The following is a 24542-nucleotide window of genomic DNA, read 5'->3' as shown; positions in this document are numbered from 1 at the left end:
GGCCAGGCAGGAGGAGGGAGGGTAGTGCCTCCTCCAGAAAGTGGCCCCTTTGTGTTGGGAGTGAGGCAGCTGGGCAGCGGGGGAACACACTCCCTGTGTCCACTCTGGAAGGACACTTGTGGCCTGTGGTGCATATTTGCCCCTGACATACTTACATAGGGTTTGGCCTTCCTGCCTTCTGACCTTTCGGGTAAGATGTGAGTGGAAGCAGGAAGAGAGGCATGCAAGATCGCAGGTGGTCCCAAGTAACTCACGAGGAGGTTCCCGGGGGCCCAGAGTGATGCCTCTGCCCCTACCTCTGAGCAAAGGGCTTTAAGGGGTGATCGTCTGACTGAGAAGCTGGTGTTCGGTGCCAGAATGATTCTTGTTGGGAAATTCTAACCTGGTAGCTGGAGAGGGCAGCCCTTCTGGCATGTGACTTCAGGGGCTGGGGGGACAGGGATGGGCAGAGAGGGAGAAATTCACAGCTGCTGCAGAAATCTGTCCCTGTTCTGCTTTGTCCTTTGGACCCAGGGTTTAGTCTGCGGCAGGAAGGGTTTGAGTTAGCCACCTGGTAGAACTTCCTGGCTTTGAGATAGTGGATCAGCTGTGGTGGGGAGGTTGGGTCCTTGTCCTCTTGGCATCCTTGGGCAGAGATGCCAAGAAGCAAGGGAGGTGGGTCTCTGTGTGGGATGGCCTGCACAGACATAGTGACAGAGGCAGGGAGAAAATGGCTTCCTAAGGAGGATCTGGTGCCTTCTCATACCCCAAGTGGGGGGAGTCCATATGCAAGGTCGGCCTGACCTTGTGGGCAGAGAAGATGACACCACTGACCCAGCATCTGCCAGCCACCTGCTTAGCGGGGTGAGGCGGGGCTTGTCCCGATGCCCTCAGACCCCGTGCTGGCTCTCTGCAAGGCAGCTGGCAGGCCGGGAGAGTAGCGTCTGCCCATGGAACATTCAGTAAACCAATACCCTCTGGAGTGAATGTACCTTTGGTCCTCTGTAATCTCTGCCATCAGGTGGAGGTTGGAAGGCTGGAGCTGCACTCGGAGCAGACCAGCGCTCCTGGCCAGTGGCCTGGACTGCACGTCGGCCCTCCTGCTGGGCTCGAATATCGAGCTCTAGGCAGGGCAGGAGGAGGGCACTCCCCCCCATCCCCTCTGGACCTGTAGACAAGTGTAAAGTAGCTAGAGCCCACAAGACCCCAAGATACCGACTCTAACCACGTGCAAGGAAAGACACCGATGCTTCCACTAATCAGATCTTGTTTTCTCCCCAAAGGCGGCTGCTTTTCACCCATCATCCCTTTTGGCCTCCTTCCCTTCTTCCTTCTCTCCCTTCCTTTGCTGTGTCCTTTCTTCCCCCAAATCCTTACCGATCGCCTCCTAGGTGGTGGGCCCTGCGCTGGCTCCTAGTGCTGGAGACACTGTAGAAAGTCGTGCCTGCAGATAAGGGCAGGAGGGGTTGTGGCACTGTCTACTGTGCCCCGTGGCTGCGTGGAGAGGAATCTCGGCCAGGGGTCACGGCTTCTCAGGAGAGAAGCATCTTCTGGGGATGGTGGCACTCAGAGGGGATGGCTCTGCAGAGGGGCTGCGTTTGTACCAAGTCTGGGAGGGGGTGTGGCATGGAGAGCAGAATTGTTTTCCAATCTAGAAATGGAAAAACGACCTTGCTCCAAGCCTAGCTAGCGGAGGGAAAGAGGAGCAATGGATTCAGACTGACCTCACTCTCACCACTTCTGTCGTCCTGGGGTAGGTGGGTGGGATGCTGGAGCTGGTGCAGGTGGGAGTGCTGGAGGGGGTAGAGGTGAGGGTGAGGGGAGCGCCCGGGGGGGCCTCATACTGGGGCCCAGGAGGGGAAGGCGAACCAGGAGAGTCAGAGAAAAGACAGGACAAAATCACCCACACAAAAAACACAGAATCCTGCAGCGGGTGAGTCCCTCTTGCCTTTTGTTGAACTTTCTGAGCCTCAGTGTTCTCACCTGTAAGTAGGGACAAGGATGGCACCTGTCGTTCGGAGGCTGAGAATTACATGAGGTCACCTACGGGTGCCTGTGTCTGTGTCTACGCACACGAAGTCAGCGGTTCATGTTTGTTGTTACTCATACCGTGACCTGACCTTGGGGGCTACTTTATAAAATGCTTCCCAGAGTGCAAGTCAGTTCATTTTTGGATGATCGCGGTTATGGAACTGGACTTTGAACCTGGGCCTCTGACTGCATGTCCAGGGTTCTTCCTACCACATGGAGCAGGTGTCCGAAACTTTTCCCTCCAAACACCGGCCGCATTCCCATGGGGGAGCTCCTCCCTCTGCTCTGGGGTTGGGGGACTTGTGGAGGCCACACTGATAGCTGGGGGTGGAGCCGGCCCTAGCTCCCAGGGTCTTTTCAGGGTCTTCCTCTCCATGGGTCCTGCCCCCCACCCTGGCACCAGTCCTCCACGATGTCCAGGCTATGGGTTATGCTGACTGCTGGCACAGCCCTAATGTTTCTTCTTTCTCTTCCTTTTGGAGAAAACAGAGTATAGGAGAGTGAGAATAACATGATAGTAAGGGTAACCTTGAATCCACTCCACTGACAAAGAAAGAAAAAAGAAAAAAACCAAATCACATTTGTTCTTTGGTACGTGGACTAGCCTTAGTAACATTCACTTGGTCAACAAATAGTCATCAAGGGCCTACAATGTGTCAGTCACTATTCTAGGTACTGAGGATACAGCAATGAGCAAACAAAGATCTTGCCCTCTTCTGATTCTATTCTTTTTTTTTTTTTTTTAAAGATTTTATTTATTTGTCAGAGAGAGAGAGAGAGAGAGAAAGTGAGCAAGCAGAGGCAGACAGAATGGCAGGCAGAGGCAGAGGGAGAAGCAGGCTCCCTGCCAAGCAAGGAGCCCGATGGGGGACTCGATCCCAGGACGCTGGGATCATGACCTGAGCCGAAGGCAGCTGCTTAACCAACTGAGCCACCCAGGCATCCCATGTCTGATTCTATTCTAGTGGGAGAAGAGAGGCAATGAAAAAGTTTTTTTAAAGACATTATGAGTAAATGACAGAGCTTGCCAGAAGATGATGAATATTCTGGGAGAAAAGAGAGTGGAATGTGATTGGGGGGAGTTGAGGGTGAGTTGAAATTTTTTAAAAAGCTGATCAACCCAGCCCTCACTGAGGAGGAGATATCTGAACAAAGACTTGAAGGAGGTGAGAGAGTCAGCCAAGAAAATATCTGAGGAAGAGCATTACCAGCAGAAGAGCAGCAAGTGCAAAGGTCCTAAGGCAGCAGCTTTCCCAAAACATAGGCTTGGAAAGCACGAGAGGGGTCAGTGTCACTGCAGTGAAGGCTATAAGCAGTGAGGTCAGAGGTAATGGGGACCAGGTCACTGCGGAGTCTGGTAGCCATTGCAAGGATTTGGCTCATATCTTGAACTTTTTCATCTAATGGTGCGTCATAGGTATCCTTCCATGATAGCTTGTAAAGAGCCGTTTTACCCCCTTCAGATGCATCAGTGCACAGGTGTTCTATGTTTTATTTAACTGGTATTTTATTTCACTGTATTTAAGTAATGTGGACATTTATTTCTAGTCTTTCATAGTTTTCAAAAATGCTGCAGAGAATAACCTTGTATGTCACCATTTTTGTTTGTGCAACTCTATCTGTGGAAGTGGAATTTGTAGAAATGGGATTGTGGGGTGAAGAATATATGTGTGTATCATTCTGATAGTGTCAAAGTGGCCTTTGTAAGGGTTCTAGTGATTGACACTCCCCACCAGCGACTTGGTTAAGGACTAGGAGGAAAAGCCACCTCTGTCTTCTACATGTACCCTCCGTATGTGGGACACTGTGAGGTGCCCGTTATTCCCTTTACTCCTCAGGACCCTCCTGTGAGCTGAGTAGTCTTATCCCTATTTCACAGGCGAGGAAACAGGCACAGAGAGGTTAAGTAACCTGCAAGTGTTTGCACAGCCAGTTAGGTGTAGAGCTGGGATTCTGATGCCCACCATTCATTTCTCACCATGGCTTCACAGGGGCAGGGGTCTGAGGAGCTCTGGCCCCTGCCCCCTGCCCCCCACAAGTAGGCATGTGGACCTAGCAGCCTGGGGTTTGAGACTCCTGAAAACAAGAGTTAAAATGGAAAGTCTGCCTGCCCAACTCTGCCGGCTGCTGCACCTGCATCCCGGAGACCCCCACCGGCCAGCAGCAGGCTGAGAGGAGGCCCTCCTGAGGGACCTGGAGCCACAGGTCTAAGCTGGCCGCCCCCCACCGCTGTCCCTCCCCTCATCAGCCCCTGCGGTGAGACCTGGCAGGCTGCAATCCGGCTAAATCTGCTCCCTGGTGGGGCGCTCCCCGCTGCTGCTGTCTGCTGGGTCAGCTTGCTTCGGGGATTGGGTTTCGGCATTTCACTGATGAAAATAAATCAACCTCTTTACTGCCCGGCATGGTCCTCACAAGCTCTGCAGCCTGGCGTGTACTTCCAGATTTCCTGTAAGGCACTATTTCTGTTCTAGCCCCCGGGGGGCCCTGGGGCTGTCACAGGAAGAGCCTCAGATGAGCCTGGAGCCTGGAGCTCCCCAGGCAGGAGCAAGCAGGAGAGGAGAACCAGGCTCCGTGCCTGGCTGAGCATCTTCTCGGAGGTGGATCTTTGAGCATCTGGAGTTGACCAGGAGTTCAGGGGTCACCTGGTTGTGCTCTCCCATTGCACAGAGGAGTACACTGAGGCCCATCTAAGAGCACTCCTTAGTACTCTGCCCCCTGACTCCCAGGCAACTGCTGTTGCTACCGGACAGCCTTTTTCTAGGTCTGTTCATTGTGCGGTGGCCAGTGAGGGATATGAGGACTGAGTGGGAGAGAGTGGGATTTAGCTGCAACGGGCCGGATAGGGAGATCTGACATCTGGGAGAACTGTCTTGCTTTGGAGGGTCATGAGAAACAAGAACTGGTGGCAGGACTGGATTTTATTTTTGAGGCTCCTTCCACCCCACACATCGGTCTAAATGGGATGAGTGACCACGGTGCATGAACGCGGGGGTACAAGGCAAATTCTAGAGCGTTCCGACAAAGCTGCAGCAAGGTTCTGTGTGCAAAGGGGACTCTGGAGTCTTGCCCCAAGCGCCCTTTTCTCCTGCCCCTCCCTTTCTGTGCTCAAGCCTTATTTGCAAGCACAGGACTCTCTGGCAGGGATGTGGGTCCTCCTGCCTCCAGTGGCAGACCTGCTGGGGTCTCTCCCCTACCCTCCAGGGCCAGGGCCTGTCTGACCTTGGGGGGCTTTATACAGGCCACAGTGGGACTCCCTCTTCTGGGAAGCAGCTCAGGAGCTGTAGTGGGTGGGTGCCAGGAGCTCCGACTTCCTTGCTTATCCTGGACCAACCAAGCCTTCACATCCTTATGGCTTGTCAATGCCCTGATGCTTGTCAGAGACTTTGCCTTGGGCTGCTCTGATAGCTTTAAAAATTGTCGAGCAGCAAAGTGTTCTTTGATGTTTGTCCTCCTCCTTCTCTAGGGGCAGTGAGATCAGATTTTGATATGAAAGCTCAAAGCTGCTCAGATCTTTTCTTCTCCCTTCCTGCCTCCCTGCCCCCGCTCCCTCTGTCTGAACATTGCTTGCAAACCTTCCAGAACCAGGCAGGCGCTCTTCATGTGACACAAGGAGAGAAAGAAGCCTGGGGGCAGTGCCTTGGCTTCTGGGTCCTGTCTGGGCCTGTACCCCCTGGTTTTGTAGCTTCTGTGGGTCAGGAGGGTCACTTCCAGCTGGTCCCTCTGCAGCGGGGATGGCCAGCTTCTGGCCCATGCTGGGTCGGGTGCGTGAGCTCATGTGCATTGCCTAGCAGACTCCCATGGAGATGCCCATGTGAGCCTCCGTATACTGACGCGCATGGATGGACCCATTTGGGAAAGGAAGCAGAGACTCAATCAGATTTGCCACCCATACCCATACCCATTCAGGTGTAGAACCACATGGACCCCTCTGCCTATACTCACCACCTGTGCAGAGAACCCCAAAGATCCCCCACTCGACAGACATCCACCACTCATTCATAGACCCACACAGACCTCTGCCCCCCTGCACACCGCACAGTGTGCAGTGTTTGATGGGGGCTCCAATTATAAAACTGCATGGCCAGTCCAATAACTGGTAGTTATGTGTAGTACCTAATGGGCCTGTTTGGGGTCAGGAATGGGATCGACCCCTAAGTGCAGAGATGGGTTCCTTTGCATGAGTTTTGAACCAGCCCTATAGCAGCTCCCTGCAAGTTGCCAGAAGTGCTTGGAGCCCTGGAAGCATCATTAGGATTTGTACATAAAGGCCCTAGGGGACCACCTAGATGGGAACAGTGGCCCCAGGGGACCACCTGTTTTGGGCAGGTTCTGAACCAGCGTTGTGGTTGGTTGCCACACTTCACTTCCTTCTTCCTGGTGGATTCCACCAGCCCCGGCTCCCACCCTTTGCCCCTCGTGCTCCTTCCTTCTTCCTCTCTGGGAAGCAGAAAGATCCTGAATGTCAGAGGGAGACTGGCCATGTGATCTGAAGCAAGCTGCAACTTCCAAGACTTAGTCTCTTTATCAGGAAGATGGGCCCGATGGTATTGCCCTTGAAAGGCACTTGTGGAAGCGAACGTGAGAGCATCCATCGAAGGGCAGACCCACAGTATATAACCTGCTGTCCCCATTCTTGGACAGACTCCCATTCTTCCTGGGCCCTTCCTGGGTCAAGCTCCGCAGCCCGCCCTCCATTTCCCTCCATCCTTTTCCAGTTGGCGGCCGAACCTTGGGAGGTGGTGAGTGGGGAAAGACAGGAGGAGGTGTGTGGGTATGCCCCCGACCTTTGTCCCACCCGGACGTTTGCCTGGGAGTTGACAGTTCCTTTCCTGAGTGATCCTCGGGCACACTGGCCCTTGCCCCTGTCTTGGAGGATGCTCTTCTGAGCCTGGCCCTGGGTCGGGGGACAATTGGAGACCCTGGAAGGCCCAGGCCGTGGGAGGGGTGCCCAGAACCTGCCCTTTCTTCATCTCCCCAAGCTTCCGGTGAGCCCCACCTCCCCTCTCCGTGGGCTGGAAGGCGGGAGGAGGTCCCAAGGAGGTCCCACACACAGCGTCCCACCCCGCCGGGGAGCGGCCTCTCCAGGTGCTCCCCTTCGCCCACGTGACATTCACTCAACACCTTAACGCCCGGCACACCCCTGCTTTTCTCTTCCGGCGTTTTAGAGTTCAGAGCTCGTCTTGCTCTTCTCTCGCCATCCCTACCACTTTGGAGACCGAGGACCAGGAAAAAGAAATGACTTACCCAAGGTCAAGTGGTTCGTTAGTGGCGCAGCGGAGACCGGAAACCAGGACTCCTGAGTCACAGTGCCGAGCTCTGTCTCTCCCACCCCAGACTCCCTCTGCCCTCGGGCTGGCTCACCGCACCTCAGCGGTGGAACACTTGAACTCAGACTGGGTCGTTGCTTGTTGCCAGGCCCCGTCCTTTGTGCTGTATGATGTTTAGCCACATCTCCATCCACCAGATGCCAATAGCATTTCTTCTAGATGAGACAGCCCCAAATATTTCCAGACATCGTTCCACATTCTCTGGGGGGACACATCACCTTGGGAGAGGACCGCTGGCCTCCCTGTTCCTTCAGCCCTTTGCCTCTGGGTTCTTAGCTCTCCCATGTGTAGGGTGAGAAAGCCCTTTTTTCTTATCCCGCTTCCTGTTTCTGTTCCAGGGTCCGCTGCTTGAAAATCAGAACACTCCGCCATTTTGCTCCTGGGTGGTTAGTCTCTGTTCCAGTCCTGACCCAATATCCAGGGCTTGGAAACTTCTCCACCCTGAGTCTTGGCCACATTGGGGTGTGGTGGGGGCTTGATGAACTCCGGATGTCCTCTGGGTTGACCATGCTGAGACTATAGGGATCAGCCTGGGCCAGCGGTCCACAGCTGGGCCTTGTGTGGCAAATCTGGGTCTCCAGTACTACTGAACCTCTGAGGGGCTCCAGAAGGTCACCGGGTCATATCCCTGCTCTAGATCTTACATTTCATGAAACTGTCCTGCCCAGGGCTGTCCCAGGGGACAGGGCCCATCCAGCCACCTGGGAAGAGTGAACAGTATTTTCACCTCTCAAGCTTAGCCTCACGCATCTCCCATGCAGAAAGATTTTCGCCTTAGGTATTTGAGAAAAAAATTTTTTTCTTCTTCTCAAATAGAAAGTGGTTAAATTGCATATATCCTTTTTCAAACCAGACCTACCACACCCCATGCCCAGTACTTTCCTACTTGTGTACAGGACCCCCGTGCCCTCACCCCCGCCATGGTCCTAGGCGGAAGTCATCCCTGGAGGTGGGAGAGGCGGTGGCATTTATCTGGCCTGCTGTTGGCAGTGACTAAGCTGGACATTCTTGGTATTTATTAGCTGAGGAGCTTCATGTTCTCAGAGTCCGGGCTGTTTCACCTGATGCTGTGATTTTCGAAAAGGGAAAGGGCGAGGCGAATGATATGCCCAGAAGTTGAAGCATTGGGTGTGCGCATCTGTATCCCGGGGTGACAGGGTCGCCAGCGTGCAGCTCAGGGTGGAGCTGGGCTAGGGAACAAGGAAGGGGAAGCAGAGGTCGTGGTCATAGTTGTATATATGTGGCCGCCTCATTTAGAGCATCTTTCCATGCTTTGTCTGCGTTTTATCAGTCTTTGCAGTACCGTCTGAGATAAAAATATGAATGTACCCATTTTGAAGATAAAGAAACTAAAGCTCAGAAAAATTAAGGAATTGGCCCAGGGTTGCACTAAGCTAGTAAGTGGTAGTATCTGGATTCAAAGCGGTGTCTGCTTGACAGCCCAAGCCTGTGTTCTTAGCCACTGTGTCCCTGGCAGGTGCTAAAGTGACGTGAGCAGGAAGGGATGGGTATAAACATTAGGCCTCATTATTAAAGGTATGGTGTCCAGAAAGTGGGAGGTGATAGGCTTATGGGGCTTCTTACCAGTCCGAGAGCCAAATTTGTTGTTTGTGGGTCCCTTGCTTCAGAGGGATAAAATCTGCTAGAAGTAAGGGCTCAGGTAAGGAAGAGAAGCAAAGGGAGGGTATGGTGTAGTGGGCTCAAGGACTCTGGGCTGGATCCAGGAGAGACTTGGGAGGACGTGCACACCACATTTAGTATCTAAAGAGCTCTCGTGTGGCAGAAATTTGGCTTGTCTGAGCCATCCCATGGGGCACCATACAGCCAGTTAGTGGAAAAAAAAAATAGGGTGCTGAAATCTACCTGTTACAGCATCGAAAGATGAAGTGGGTGTTTTGGGGCAATAGTAAGATTCCCCATAACTGAAAATAGTTAAGCACATCTAGCGTCAGTTTCCCCCAAACCTGGGTGCCTTGCGTTCTCAGCTGGGGAGTGTTTTATGATTCAGATTTCCCAGGCTCCACCTCTCACAGTTCTGCTTCCAAAGGTCTTGGGTGGGGCCAGGGGGTCAGGGGTTTTGTAAGAGTCTCTCAATTGGCTTCTGGTGCAGCCAATCCCAGAGCACCTTAGGACAGGGTCCTTGCTTCCAAGGACTGCGGTGTGGTGGTGTTTCCAAAGTATGTTGGTCACGTTGACAGTTACGTGTAAAAGGATTTTAGGTGCATTTATTTTAATGCATAGTAGGAAAAAAAAGTATAGACTTTACCCTGGTTGTGTATATGGATATACGGATGCTTAGAACGACTTGAACTGAAGTTTATTTTAAAAATCACGGAATTTTATTGTATTTTTAATTTTCTTTTAAATGACAAAATTTTATAAAAACAGTGTTGTTGGGATTCACAGGTACAGATAAACAAGAGGTTCGGTGGGAACTGGGTGGACTGTGTGACCTCAACCCCTCAGGATCTTGGGGTTTGTGGGTTCGTTCCAGGAGGCTCTGAAGAGGTAGGAGGAGGACCGTAGGAGTTTGTCTAGATTATGGTCTCCCAACATCCTGGCGCTGGGAAGATTGGAAGTCCTCCTGTCCCCAGTTCTGGAAATCCACTTCTCCCCTCCCTATTTTTTTTTTTTTTAAGATTTTATTTATTTATTTGACAGACATCATAAGTAGGCAGAAAGGCAGGCAGAGAGAGAGAGGGAAACAGGCTCCTTGCTGAGCAGAGAGCCTGATGCGGGACTCGATCCCAGGACCCCTGGATCATGACCTGAGCCGAAGGTAGAGGCTTTAACCCACTGAGCCATCCAGGCACCCCTCCCCTCCCCATTCTTAATGGCTCCTGTGAAGTCTGTGATACTGGGTGGGGGTGGGGGGTGCTCGCCCATCTCGTCCCTAAAGATGTGGTTAAGACAGGACATTCAGTGCCATACTTGTTCTTCCTCTTACATTCCTCCTTTACTCTCAGAAAAGAGCAGTGAGAGAGTGCGTGCCAGGGAGGGGGCCGGGGTTGAGGTGTCAGCTCAGGAGAAGGAGGAACCGAGGGTCTGGACCTGGCATGCTTCTCCTTGCTGAGCCTGCAGTGCCCAGACCTGGCTGTGGAGGGCTGGGTACTGGGGTTGGGGTGCTGCAGAAGCACTTTGGGGTTGCAAACTAACTGAGACAGCAGGCCCTGCAGACGCCAGGCCATGTCTTACCCACTCTGGGAGTTGGCGTGGGACATTCACGCAATGTAAAAATAAGGCACTAACATCGTGCGCATAAGAGTTACAGTCTGGTGTCCTGCTCCCGGAGACTTCTGGCACTTCTTAGGGCATGCCCGATCATGGTGGGGACTTGGGGCAGCTCTCATGGCTTTGGCAGACGCGCCTCCTTCAGTTCTGGGTGCTTGGGGGTGAAGGTGGAGGTCACTGATACTCTGAGACGTTATCCTCTCTGCCATTCCTGGTCTTTATAGATTGGAACAAATTGAGTACCGATAGCTAGTCAGTTGGAGGCATCTTAGGGGGCCTGGTGGATCGATGTCCTGGGCCAGAGTCCCATTTGGCCTTTCCAGAGTCAGGCCTCAAGAATTGTCAAGGTTGCTGGGCCAGAATCCAAAGTTTTGCCCTGAGAATGTAACTTTGAGGCTCCTGCTTCCCCCCCAGAACTGCCTGGGTGACAGCTCGGGGCCTTTCCTCAGGCCTCTTGTCACCTCTGGGAAGTACAGGGGCTTGTGGGTTTTCTTTTTTCTTGCCTTTCTTTGAGCCAAGGAAGTATCATGGCTCTGAGACTCTGCCCCGTGGTGGGGGTGTGGGGGAAGGAGGGGGAGAGGGAGGGGAAAAAAGATTTCCACCTTATTGTTCAGCAGCTGGAAAATTGTTGTCATCTGTTCTGCCTTTCATTTGCTGAGAATGGAAAAAAAATGTGGAAAAATTTGAGGAAATAAATCTCAGTACCCTCGTAGGAACCCTGGCCCTTCCCTCTCTCCTGCGAGCATCCCGACTGCTCCACTCCAGGGCCCTTTCTTCTCTCTTCCCACCGCACTGGGCACCCGGGGCTGTGATGGGTTTGGGACGGGGGCGGGCTGGGCCAGGCTGTGCCGGGGCGGTTGCTGGGCTGGCCGGGGCTCCTCACTCTGTGTGGAGGGCTTGGGAAGCCACTGTGATGTCATTCAAGAGCTGCATAGCTACAGGATGATAAGTGAAACCCTGGGGACCCAGCTGGCTGAAATTACAGACAGAGTTTTATCCCACTGGCTTCCTACAAGCCAGAGCGAGGCCGGCTGAGCTGGCCAAGAGGGGGAGAGCGAGCGAGGGAGTGAGCAGAGGGAGGGGTGGTGCGTGCAGGCAGACCGGGCGGGCGGGCAGGCAGGCAGGCGGCACGGGCTCCTCCCACCCCTGACAGTCTGCAGGAGCCTGAGCAGGACACAGCCAGCCTTGGGGCTGCAGCCATGGAGGAATTATTTGAAACTTGAGGCACAAGGAGCAGAGATCAAATCAGAGCAGCAGTTCCTTCTCCCCTTTCTGCCTCTCCGTCCAGAGGGTGAGTGTCTGCTAGGCATTTGTGTGGGTCCTTGGGTGGCTCTCCACTAGACCTGGGGCTGTAAGGCAGCTGGGTTCGTGCACCGGGATCTGCGGTGGACCTGGACCCGGGAAGTGTGTGGGGGTTGCATGGGGTCGTGGCCCATGCCAGCGCCTTTGGAGGTGGGTGGGGGTGGACCTGGCCACCTCCCTCCTGGCCCCACTGCCCTGGGACAGGGAAGAGCCGCTACCTCAGGTCTTGGGGGGTGGCTGAGTCTGTGGGAGGCAGTGTGTCTGAGCTGGCCCAGTCTTTGGGAGTAATGGCTCATAGAGGATGAAGATGGGGTGGTGGGTGAAGGAAATGTGGTGGCAGCCTGGCGAGCCCCTGAGACACCCCTAGTGGGATGTGTGTTCAGGACACCCCCCTCCCGTTCTGTGTTCTGAGCTTTGTGGTCCCCCCAGTGCTAACCATTCCTCTGCGGGCCACCCGTGGGCTCCCATTTCTGGCTTTGCCCCAACTTTGGCAGGGCTTGGAGTGGCTCGACCATCCTCCTGGCCAGGGATCCCTGAGTGTCCGGGCGGGCACCCTGGCCTGGCAGAGAAGGACTTTGGTTGTTGTGGACTCCGGCGCTATTTTTACTGTCCCGAGCGCCTGTGATATCTGGTGCCCGGATAGGCTGCGGGCATGGAGTGGGAGTGCCAGGCCCTGCTTATAGTGTCTGGCGTGGGAGCTGAAGGCCAGGCTGGAGTCAGGAGGCTGGTCTTGCAAGTTCACATTTGCCCCACAGGCGTGGGTTGTCCTGTGACCTGGGCAGGTCACTCCAGGCCCTGGTCCCTTGGGTCTGAAATAAAGGTCAGAATCGAGTTTTCTGTCCCTGCTCCCTCTCTCTGGAGGAATTCAAATCAGATGGTATCTGTGAAAGCACTGTGGGTCCTTCCTGAGGAAGGCCTGGGGACACATCCGTCATCAGCCCTCGATGAAGCCCCATGGATTATATTGGGCCGTTCTTGCTCTATGGCCATGGTTGGAGGCCTTCCCTCCCTCCCCGCCCTCCCCAGACTCCAGCCATCTTCACCTTGAAGGCCATTAGGAGAAAGCACTGAACTTGTCCGTGCTGGGTGACCTTGGTGCGGGGATCCCCTGGGCCTGCTGAGTGTCACTGTCCTCCTGTAAAATGAGGGGTGGGCAGTGGATTAACTGATCCCCTGAGACCCTTCAGCTAAAATCTCCATGGATTTAGAAAGCCGTCTTGGCTTGGCTGACTTCCTGGAGCAGCGGGAGACAGGAGCAGCCCGTGGGAGGGGCTCTAGTTCCCATTTCTGTTTGCACGCTGGGTTTCTCCATCCTGGGGCCCTCCGGCTGACATTTAGACCAGGGCCCCATTTGGCCATTGGCACTTCTCTCTTTCCTGTGCCCCCTGCCCCACCCCCAAGTCGACAGAGGCAGGTTTGTGGGGGACTCTAGTGTGGTCACTTGTATGGGCACAGAGCCACCTGTGAATAGGTTGACATCAGCCTTGAGAAGAATCTTATTTCTCTTTTATCCAGTCTCTGAGAAGGCAGGGGGTTCCCTCTGAGTGCTCTCAAGCAGGAAGATAGACAGGTGTCTGTTGGCTATGCCTGGCCTCATCCGTCTCTGCCCACAGGGCCTGAGGCCCCATGCCCATGAGTGGGCACCTCCCAGTGTGAACCTTATTAGGTCTCCTGGGCTGCACCTGTTGCCTACTGTCCGTCCCAGAGGCTGTGTCCCCTCTGTGTGCTTTCCCTTCAGAGACTTGGGGACTTCCCTTCACCTCGAATTCTGCTGACCTTCAGAATCCCCAATGAAGCCCATTCCCACTTGGAGATGTTCCAGATCTCTCTGCAGCTGGGAGGAACAAAGGGCTGCCTTGGTCTCCGGCTGCCTGTGGGATGGGAGGTTGGCATGGGTTGGGGCCAAGACTGTCACAGGCGGGGTCACAGGAGATCCCCGCCACTGTTGCCATGGTGTGTCAAGAGGACCCAGGTCATGTCTGAGCTGTCCATCCTCATCCCCGCCTCACACTCTCCTCCCTAGGGCGGGCTGCGACTCAGTGGGCTTCTCTGGGCTGGGCCCCACCTGCGCTCCTCCAGCTGGAAGATCAACCTTTTTTGTGTGTTCTCCTTTTTCTCTTGGAGGCAGCCTGGCATTCTGCGTGGAATCCCAGGCAGCAGAGAGGGAGCCCGAGAGGGAGCACCTGTTAGATTCATACGTCGACATTGAAGATCCATAGGTGGTCTTTGAGGACCCCTGCAATTATGTGTGCAATTTGTGTTCATGCATTTCGAGGGCAATTAGTTGGGACTTGCATCAGATATCCCAAAGCGTCCTTAGCCATGAAAGTTAATGTCTGCCGGCCTGGAGTATGGCTCGAAGTCGTCTGAGGGACTCCCTGGGGTGGGCTCTGGCTCAGGACCTCTGCTGTGCCTCACCTGGGCCACCAGCTGTGTGGTGTGTGTGCCTCTCTCTCATGATGGTGTGTGTGCCTCTCTCTCATGATGTTTTGGCTGCGGGGCTTGTCTTTTCTCTTTCCTTCGGGAGAAGCTTGGGTCCACCTTGAACCTCTGATCTGTCACGTCTCTGGATGGTAGTGGAAGAAGAGTGCCTCAGGGGCTGACAGGACTATATATAACTTCTTGGACTATTTAATGTGATGCAAGAAGCATTTATGAAACATGCGATGTGTGCCAGGCCCTGCGTTCTGCAGAGCGGTGCTGTAAGCCCTGCGGGTTAGGCATTAAGCTCCAAGAGGCACTGTTCGCATAGACCATATTGTGAAGGGTACCGTCTGGGAACCAGGCACTGGCCGGCGGGGGGGGGGGGGGGGGGGACAAAGGCTCTTTCTCAAGGAGCCCCCACTTAGTGGGAGGACAAATACGGATAGCAGTCATGACCAGCCTCCGGGTGATGTATGTTTCCAGGAGTTGTCTGCCCAGGGCGACAGAAACTCAGAAGAGGTTAAGCTCAGTCTGGAGAGCTGTGGAAAGGGTTAGGTTGAGGGATGCTTCCCAAAGAAGTTCAGGCTGAACCTGAAGGAGGAGAAAGGGGTTTTCCAGGGAGCTTGAGAGTTGTGGGGGGAAAAAAAACATGAAGAAGGATCTTTCAGGAGAGGGAATAGCAGATGGGAAGCCCAGAGTAGGAAAAGCATAGTAAGAGGAGTGAAGGGTGTTGGGGGTATTGGGGACAGTGAAGGTGAGGCTTCAAAAGACAAATGGGGGCTGGATGATAAAAGGTATGGCTTGTCCATCACTGGAGGGGGGTTTGGGCTTTAATGGGTGGGTGTTGGGAGCTGTTAAAACATGTGAAACAGGAGGGAAAGAGGAGAACATAGCATGCCAGGATGTGCCATGCCTAGCTTCAGGTACTTAGCCCCTGAGTCCTGTCACTCAGCAAACCTGCAGGTAAGCATCTGAATCTTCAACCCCCAGGCTTGGAAGCCAGGCTCTGTGTGGTTAAGTGGCAGAGGCAAGTGACTTGACATTAAGATGGGGACCGTCCTTCTGAGTAACGGTTGTATCTGGCACAACGGTGGAGTTGAAGGGGCGCTTCTCCTCTGTCTTTTCTCCAGAACCACATCCCTGGGGCCTCCCTGGTACCCAGCCCCATCCTCTGGCTCCCACATGCTGTCCCTCAGTAGCCCCACCTGGCTCCCTCCATGGCCGAGGGAGAGTCTGTGATGAAATTTCCGGTTCACATGTCCAGAGCTTGCTTCTTGGCCAAGCCTCAGCCCTTGTCAAAGGTCACCTACTTCCTAGATGCTCGCTCACGGCCTTTGATGCCCCACTCCCTGTTGAAGGATCTGAGATTCCCTTTGGGTGTGCCGGGCCCTGGTCTACCTCCAAACTACTGCTATCCAGGGTGGGCATGTTGCCTCTTCCTACTGGCATGCTTTGATTTTCCTCCTCATTGGTTGGTCACTCTGCTCTGGGTAGTATATTTTAATGTATTGCTATTCAGCTGGACATGGACCCAAAGGAATTTTTATCCTGAAGGGCCCCAGCCTGAAAACCTTAGTAAGTCACTCACTGTTCAAAACCAGCCTACCGGTTGGACGAGGTGGGGTCGCAGCTTGCTGACTACCAGAGGAAACTTCTTTCTTAGAGCTGACCAGGTTCGAGCCTTTTATTTTCCATGGTTGGGCCATCATCTCTCCTGATCACTAAATAAGTAGACTTTCTCTGCTAGACGTTAGTAAGAGAAGTGGGGATCCTTCTTTTCAGAGTCCAAAGGGCTGACTTTTGGGGTCAACGTTTCGCAAGATATCGTCCACCTGTGTGAGCCCCAGAGCCTTGGGAGAGTTAAAATACTACTTTTTGGCCTTGCCCCAGGCCTATAAGTGAGTCTTTGGGGGCGGGACCCCAGCATCTCCATTTTTAGTAATCTCTGGAGCAGATTCTTATGAACCTCGAAGTTGGAAAACAACTGTCCTAAACCCGGGTCACCTTTGCCTCCCATAGTCCTTCCGTTCTCTTTGCAGTGTGCAGGTAGTACATGTCTCTCCTTCCCTGCCTCCTGGCCTGGACTGGGCTTCTAGCACCACACACACCTCTGTGGCTTGCTGGAGGGAGCCTAGGAGTAGGTCCATGTCCAAGTCAGCTGGGGATTTTCCTCAGAGCTTTCCAAAAGTATGACTCGCACATCTGGATTATGGCCGCCGTGGAAGAAGGGCCTCTTGGTGCAATCAAGCTCGATGTCGAGGGTGGGGCTGGGGCTTGGGCAGCTGCTGGGGGAGCCAGGAGACATATTCAGACAAAGCCAATGGGGCCTTGAAGGGACTGTGGGCGTCTCGGCTTCCCTAGAGGAGCAGCCAGGGAGATGGCCCACAAGACAGGACGTTCCGGCTGGCTGACCTGCAGGCCTGGGAGCTCCCCACTCTGGGCTGCCTGCAACCTGTGTTACCCCTGCTGTCTGTCCTTCTCCTCCATGGTGACCTGTGCCGCTACCGATGGCCCTGGTCTGGCAGGTTCCTCCTCTGTCCCCTGCTCCCTGCCACATTGGGTGTCCAGTGCCCTCTCACCCGAGAGGATTTGCCTGAGCTGGCCGTGCCCCCGGAGGCTGCTGGGACTGAGTCGGATCTCGTGACCCCCCAGCTTGAGAGCCCCAAAGCCATCTTCCCCCACCCTCTCCTCTGGCTCTTTCTTTCCTTGTTCTGCCTGCCTCTCTCTCTTGCTCTTCCTGCCTTAACAGAGTGAAACCGACAATGTGTTCCGGCTTCTTGTGGTCCTGCTAAGTAGCACTTAATGTGGCCGCAGTGGCAGGCAGAAGGGAAGGACGAGCATGTGTGTACCGGTATGGGGGGTGGCGGGGGGGGGCGCGGCGCTCATCTCGACGGGAGGAACAGGGCAACCTGCCATGCTGGGGTCATGCCAATACACTGGGCTTTCAGCGGAGCCCTCCCGGGGGCTAGACAGACCCAGGACGGGCCTGGCTGTCCTCACAGCCCCCTCTGGATGGGAAGACGGAGACCAGTGAAGGTGTAGGACAGCCTGGAGCGTGGGGCAGGCGCTCAGTGGTCAGGAGCAGCCGGCTCCTTCTTGGAGGACAGCAGTAGACATTTCCATTTGTATCGTGCGGAAAAGATTTAGTTAAACAATCTGCACTTCTTCGATTTTCTAACTCCGCCTCCGTGGCCTGGCAATTACTGTTCCTGATGTTGCTGCAAAGAGTGGTCCGTGTGGGGGTGAATTACATGGCAGAATAGGTTTAATATTGATGTTGTCGCAATCAGTGAAGGGGCCCAAAGGGGCAAGATATCAGGTACTGGTAGTCAGTGTGAATTCTTCCTCCCTGTCTCCCCCAGGGGATGCTTTCATAGCTCTCTTGCCAAAAGCTCTTTTATGAACCCAAGTGAGATGCGGGAGTGGGTCTCCTTTCTCCCTGAAGGAAACAATAGTTTTTGGTTTACCCTAGTTTGTACCCAGTGGTTCTCATTGCCCCCAGGTGTAAACAGGGAGATGGACACTCTACCCTTTGCTTTGCTGTTGTTACCCCCGCTTCCCAGACCATATGAGCATGAACTGGGAAGGTTAGGGGTTGCCGGGGCTGGAGGAGCTTGCTGGCTTTGCAGTGTGAGCGTGCCTTCTCTGGGGCCAGCCACTTTCCAGTGGGAAGGAAGGACAGCTCTTCGGCCTCCCACTGACTGGTCTAAGGGGCCCCCCTTCCTGGGAACCACGCCCAGAAATCTGAGTGGAGCAGAGCTCTTGTCTTCGACGCTTCCCCCCATGGAAGCTGTTAGCTGGGGTCTCTCTCTTTGTGTGGTAGGAGTCCAGTTCTTTGGAAGAACCCGGCATGCAGGCAGCCTCTCTCCTTCAGTAGCTTTGACACCTTCAGAGGCGAGGACAGGCCAGTTGATCTCAGCAGCCCTTGGGGGCCCCAGCACACGGACCAGATTCAGACCCATTCCCGATCCCGACAAGCCCCAGCCCCTGAAGTCCGGGGCTGCGGCCACACCCTGGCCCAGTGTCCCTTGGGACCTGCTGCTGGCCAAGTCCCAAAGCCCTGGGGAAAACAGGGGACAGAGAGATGGGTCTGGAGAGTTAGGTGAATGGGCAGAGAGCATCCAGCCCCTGGGGGGTGTGTGTGGACGCTGTGCCTCGTTGGGCACCGCTGCGCTTGCTGCCGGTGACGTCATTTGGTCGGCCTGTGGTTTGTGTGTGTGTCTGTTGATCACGATGTTCCTGTTTTGTGGTTGTCTGATCCCTTGTTTTTGGCTGTGGGCTCCTGTACGAGTGTTTATTTTTAGAGGCTGCCACTTCTGGCCTGAGGGCTGATCCTTGGGCATGGTAGGCGCTTGTATTTTCTGAAATGATTGTGGCTTTAGATTTAAGTATTTATTTTGGGGTATTGTTGCCTTTTACGTGTTTCATTTACTCTGTGTGTGTGTTATACGACGGATGGTGTGAAATAATAAAAATGGGATGGTTTTTGAAGTTCCGATTTTAAATTAGTTTTGCCTTTAATTTAGTTTTATTTTAATTAAATCTTAAATTAGTTCTGATTTTAAATCTCATCTTTACCAGATACCGTATTTCTGTAGGTAAATGGCTTCACTTCTGTGAATCTCACTTTCTCCTGTTCCTGAAACAGGCATGATACTCCCTGACTCGTGGGACTGGAAATGAAGTTTGTGTAAAGTGCCTCGGGGGCACCTACCTAGCGTACCCCGAGAGTGCACCAAGGGTTCAGTTTGGGTGAATTGTGGGTGTTTGACTTGGGTGATTACCAGCTGGCGTGTGTGTCTCAGGACGTCTTTGTGTCTGGTTTTCCTGTGTGTGGATGGTGTGTGCGTGTGACTCTTGGTGTCTGGCTGGACTTTGCCGTATTTGGGGGGGGGTGCTTTCTTTTCTTGCCAACTGAGGGCCTGCCTTGGGAGTAAAGGGAGGGGAGGGGCGTGTGTGTGTGTGTGTGTGTGTGTGTGTGTGTGTGTGTCAGGGCTGGAAGCTGGGCTGCTGACTGTACAGGGTGTGAAATCACTGAGTCCCTCTGGGTGGGGACGTTCTTTGTTCCTGAGTCAGACCTCTGGCCCTGAGCCACCCAGCACTCACTATTTCCTTTCAGAGAAAGTATTGCTCATGGGGTCCCCAGACAAAATGACACAGGGGACACCCCTCCTTGAGGAGAACCATCTCCTTTTGTGTTCTGGATCCCTAAGATGCTTCCCCTGCCCCCCTGCTCTCTGGATCCTCTTTCCAGAATCCCAGGAGCCCAGCACTCTGAGTGAAGGCATGTCACCTCTGATGCAGGGACTGCTGGCTTTGCGGAGCCCCATCTTGACCCAGTATTTCCAGGTCCTTGGGAGGCTGGTGAAATGCCAGGGCCAGGCTTTGGACTGGGGCCCCTTGCTCCCAGGCTCCCCTTTCCCGCCCACTTAGGCTTCACAGCCCTGGAGCTGGGTGTTAGGGCCCAACAGCCTGGGTAGGGGTCCTTTTGTCCTTGTCCCTCACATCCCTGACCTCAGCTCTGTCTTGAGTGGTGCAAGGAGATTTTAGGACTCGGGGAATGGCAGCTCTTCCCTCCCTCCCTCGGGGAGATGAGAGGGTGTGCCAGCCTTTCACTGACACCTGTCGTTTGACCTCCGGCTGTCTTGCAGAAGTGGTGGGACACACTCAGGGGCCTCTGGATGGGAGCCTGTATGCCAAGGTGAAGAAGAAGGACTCCCTGCATGGCAGCACTGGGGCCGTCAACGCCGTGCGCCCTGCCCTGTCGGCCACCCCCAACCACGTGGAGCACACCCTCTCCGTGAGCAGCGACTCAGGCAACTCCACAGCCTCCACCAAGACAGACAAGACCGATGAGCCAGCCCCCGGCCCCTCCAGCGCCCCCGCTGCCCTGAGTCCTGAGGAGAAGCGCGAGCTGGACCGCCTGCTCAGTGGCTTCGGTGTTGAGAGAGAGAAGCCAGCTCCCATGTACCACACGCAGCATCTCCGGTCCCGCCCCGCAGGGGGCCCAGCTGCACCCGCCGCTGGCCGCCATGTCGTCCCAGCCCAGGTTCACGTCAACGGCGGGACCTTGGCATCCGAGCGGGAGACAGACATCCTGGATGATGAGTTGCCCAACCAGGATGGGCACAGCGTGGGCAGCATGGGCACACTCTCCTCCCTGGACGGGGTCACCAACACCAGTGAGGGGGGCTACCCAGAGGCCCTGTCCTCACTGACCAACGGTCTGGACAAGTCTTTCCCAGGAGAACCGATGGTCAATGGCGGGGGCTACCCCTATGAGTCTGCCAGCCGGGCGGCGCCTGCCCATGTCGGCCACCCTGCCCCTGTGCGGCCCTCCTACTCGGCACAGGAGGGTTTAGCCGGCTACCAGCGGGAGGGGCCCCACCCAGCCTGGCCACAGCCAGTACCCACCTCCCACTATGGCCTTGACCCCAGTGGTATGTTCCGCTCCCAGTCCTTTCCGGAGAGCGAGCCCCAGCTGCCCCCAGCTCCAGCCCGCAGTGGCAGCAGCCGGGAGGCTGTGCAGAGGGGTCTGAATTCCTGGCAGCAGCAGCAGCAGCAGCAGCAGCAGCCTCGTCCCCCTCCTCGCCAGCAGGAGAGAGCCCACCTGGAGAGTCTCGGGCACAGCAGGCCCAGCCCTCAGCCGCTGGCAGAGACCCCCACCCCCGGCCTCCCTGAGTTCCCAAGGGCGGCCTCCCAGCAGGAGATCGAGCAGTCCATCGAAGCACTGAACATGCTGATGCTGGATTTGGAGCCCGCGGCGGCAGCCGCCCCCTTGCACAAGTCCCAGAGCGTGCCGGGGGCCTGGCCGGGCGCTTCCCCGCTGTCCTCCCAGCCTCTCTCTGGCTCCCCCTGCCAGCCCCATCCCCTGACCCAGTCCAGGTCTGGCTACATCCCCAGTGGGCATTCCTTGGGAACCCCTGAGCCAGCCCCACGGTCCTCCCTGGCCCTGGAGTCCTTCCCTTCTGGCAGGCCATACTCACCTTATGATTATCAACCATGTCCTGCTGGGTCCAGCCAGAGCTTCCGTCCAAAAAGCCCAGCCTCCTCCTCCTCGTCCGCCTTCCTTCCAACCACCCAGAGCCCTCCAGGGCCTCAGCAGCCCCCAGTCTCTCTCTCTGGCCTTCCCGCTCAGCCTCAGTTCTCACCAAAGGAGGCAACTTCAGACCCATCCCGCACTCCAGACGAGGAGCCACTGAACCTGGAGGGGCTGGTAGCCCACCGGGTAGCAGGTAAGAGCCGTGGGACTCCTTTCCTACTCCATCCATGCCCGCCCTCTTTGGTCTTGGATGATCTTGCTGGGGGAGGAACAAGGGTAGCCGTCACCCCATGGCGGGTGCTGCTTTGACTGGGGAAGAGGCTGTCACATGCTCGCCATCCCTGCCTGCGTTCCTCGTCCATTAGGCTCTAAGGCAGGCATTGAGATTCAAAGATCAGTGTCTTACAGTAAAGGGACAGGTACACAGGAGCGTAAGCTGTACTCTGACAGGGGTGGGGACCAAACCCCCGGGGCTGGAGGGAAAGCAAGGCTTACCACCTGGAGCAATCAGGGAAAGCTTCTTGGAAGTGGTAACTTTGGGGCTAGAGTGCAGATTTTCTAGGCAAAGAGAAGAAGCTCTCTGCAACTGCCTGCTGTCCTCAGGCTTCAGTTCCTGGGGGAAGGTATGGAGAAGCCTGGAGGGAGGGAGGCTTCTATAGACTCAGTTTCCCCCTTGGGCCCTCCCAGAGGCATAACAGAGAAAAGAGAGTGTCCTTAAGGCCAGGGCTCTGAGTGCTCATCCCTGGTGGGTCCCTTCCAGGTATGTCTCATTTTGGTGGGGAGGCCAAGGTTCCCCTTCTTGTTCAAATCTCCTGTTAGTGCTTGCTTTTGGATGTGCTGTGTATGAGCAGCAGGTGCTGAGAAACATAGCTCCATTTCCTTTTGGAGAATGGGCTTCATTTCTGGAGGCAGGAGAGGGGATGGGGCGACCAGAGAGCTTATTGGGGAGATCTAGATAAGAAATGGCAGAGTGTTGCAGGGCCATGCTTGGAGGGACGGGAAGGGCTCTCTTCCTTTCTTGCTGGCCTAAGGCCATGACCATTCCATGGGGGCAGCCACACTCAGTGGGAAATCCTGTGGGTTTGTTTAACTGTGGAGGTCATGCCAGGCAGAGGTGGGCTAGAGATGGGGGCTAGGGGACTTTTTGCCAAGCCCCTCAGTGGACAGGGTGGTGGAAGCTCAGGGAGGAGAAGAGGAGCCTGGGCAGCTGACTCTGCCCTCCACCCCTCCCCCTAAATGTAGGGAAGCTGAGTCATTATACCAGCTGCAGGGTGAGAGGGAGACCCCTCCCTGGGGATGGACATTGGGTTTGGGGAAGCAGCTGAGGGCAGGCTGGCTGGCTGTTGGGCTGGGTCCAGGACCTGGTGTGGGGGCAGGGATGTCCTGCTGTACTTCGGAGCAGAGCACGGTCCCTAGTTCCACTCTCAGTAACTTCAGATTGGCTCTGATGAAAGTATTTATGGCATGGAAATTGGCCATCAGGGTTTCACCTCGCCTGGAGAGCTGGTCCAGAAGCACATCATTGCTTTTAACTGAATGTCAAAACCCAGGATGAGTAGCTCTCTAACTCTAGAGGAGAAAGGCTTTGTGGTGTGGTCCACATGGGGCTGCCATTTTCTGCTTTTTCCCACCTCTGAGCTCCTGAGAGAAGGACCCTTGGCTTCTTTGTCAGAGGTTTTATTCAAGGGAGAGGAATGGGGCCCTCTTACTACTTTATAGAGTTGAGGTAGCCTGGGGAATAGTAACACTCTAACCTAATGATGGACAGATTCTCTGGGGAAGCAGAGTGAATTTGCTCTCCCTACCAGAAAATCCTCCTGTATTGCTCTCCTGGAGCTGGCTGTAAAGGAAGCCATATCTCAATAGCTCCAGAAGGATGCCCATCTTAATGTGCATCTCCCCTCAGCCTTTTCTCTCCTACCAACTTCTGAAGTCTTGACTATCAGCTTCTATATCCTTAGTTGCTTAGGCTTTGGCTGCCAAGGAGCCATAGGGAAGGAGAGATGTTGGTACAATGTCTCTGTCCCCAACCCTGCTATCATCTTCTCCCCCAACTGTGAGTGAATCAGTCAGGAGAAAGGATTAGATGTAGAGAGGGGACAGATATATTTGGTCCCAAGGACTATAAAGGGGCCTCTTTGGTCCGTGCTCTGTCATGAAAGTATTTCTTAGGTCAGCAGATCCTGTTTGCACAAATTCCTCAGTAACCCTGCAGCGTGTCTGCAGTACTTGTGTAAGCAGAGGTGCAAAGCAGGATCGTTGTGTACAACAACCTGGGAGTCAGGCAACAGGCCAGTACCACTTCTTCCTGCTGCTTCTACGTTCTTCTGCAAGAAGCTCGAACATAAGCTTCAGCATGTAACCCAGGAAGCTCAGATCTGAAGGAGAACCCCTTAATGGCCATGAACTTGATCTGGTTTCTCCTGGCTTTTCTCCTGCAGGTCTGCCTTTTCTTCTTTGGCTCAGTACCTCCTCCATACCTCAATACTAGATCCCTGGTTCATTCCATTTTGATCCAATGACTCCTTATCTCTTATTTCAGCTTAGATCTCAGGGAATATAGGGGTAGTTTTCTTAACTTGATAAACAGTAGGTACCAGGAATCTGTAGCATATGTCACACTTTCTTGTGAAACATTAGAAGCATTCCTGTACACCAGGGACAAAATAAGTATGCCTGTTATCACCACTATCACTTAACATTGTATTTGCTATCTTACCCAGTGCAATAAGACAAGAAAAAGAAATAGGAGCCAGAGTTGTTAAGTCCATGTTATCTTATGATCCTGAGTCTGTGACTGGACTGATCTCAGATGTCTCTAGAGGTAGAGATTTCTGTGCATGTTGGCGATCAGATGTGCATCTTATCTTTAAGGAGTCTAGAGTTTAGTAAGGGGAGAAAGAACTTGAACTTTAAAATGAAGTCATTCCCAGTAGTGAGATATGGAGAAAGTTCTGTGGGAGTAAAGAAAAAGGAAAGATCAGTATCAGTGGAAGAGATTAAGGAGCATGTTGAGTGTGAGTTTTAAATAAGAGCCTTGGGAGAGGAATAGGAGTTTGGAAGTGGATGGGGTCATGGGAGGGACAGGGTTCTTAAAGAACACAGGAAAGCATAAGTGTTTGACGAATATAGTAGATTGAGAGCATATTGGCAGTGAGAGAGAGTCAAGGAAGGTAGCCTGGGACCTGCCTCTGGGTGGTCATAAA

At 54.3% G+C, this 24542-nt stretch overlaps 1 protein-coding gene across 8 annotated transcripts in view; it reads left to right on the top strand.

The window, feature by feature from the left end:
• TNS1 (tensin 1) overlaps positions 1 to 24542 on the top strand; it is a 106831-nt gene that overhangs the window by 45397 nt on the left and 36892 nt on the right. For all 8 annotated transcript variants that reach the window (XM_032847452.1, XM_032847451.1, XM_032847450.1 and 5 more), the window contains one exon: positions 19946 to 21529. In XM_032847452.1, coding sequence (XP_032703343.1) covers positions 19946 to 21529 — 1584 coding nt within the window. The remainder of the gene's footprint in view (positions 1 to 19945; positions 21530 to 24542) is intronic.

The sequence above is a fragment of the Lontra canadensis genome, unplaced genomic scaffold, assembly GCF_010015895.1.
Source record: "Lontra canadensis isolate GAN:19392208 unplaced genomic scaffold, GSC_riverotter_1.0 scaffold188, whole genome shotgun sequence".
Lineage (NCBI taxonomy): Eukaryota > Metazoa > Chordata > Mammalia > Carnivora > Mustelidae > Lontra > Lontra canadensis.
The sequence above is the reverse complement of the archived record's forward strand: the minus strand, read 5'-3'. Positions and strand labels throughout refer to the sequence as shown.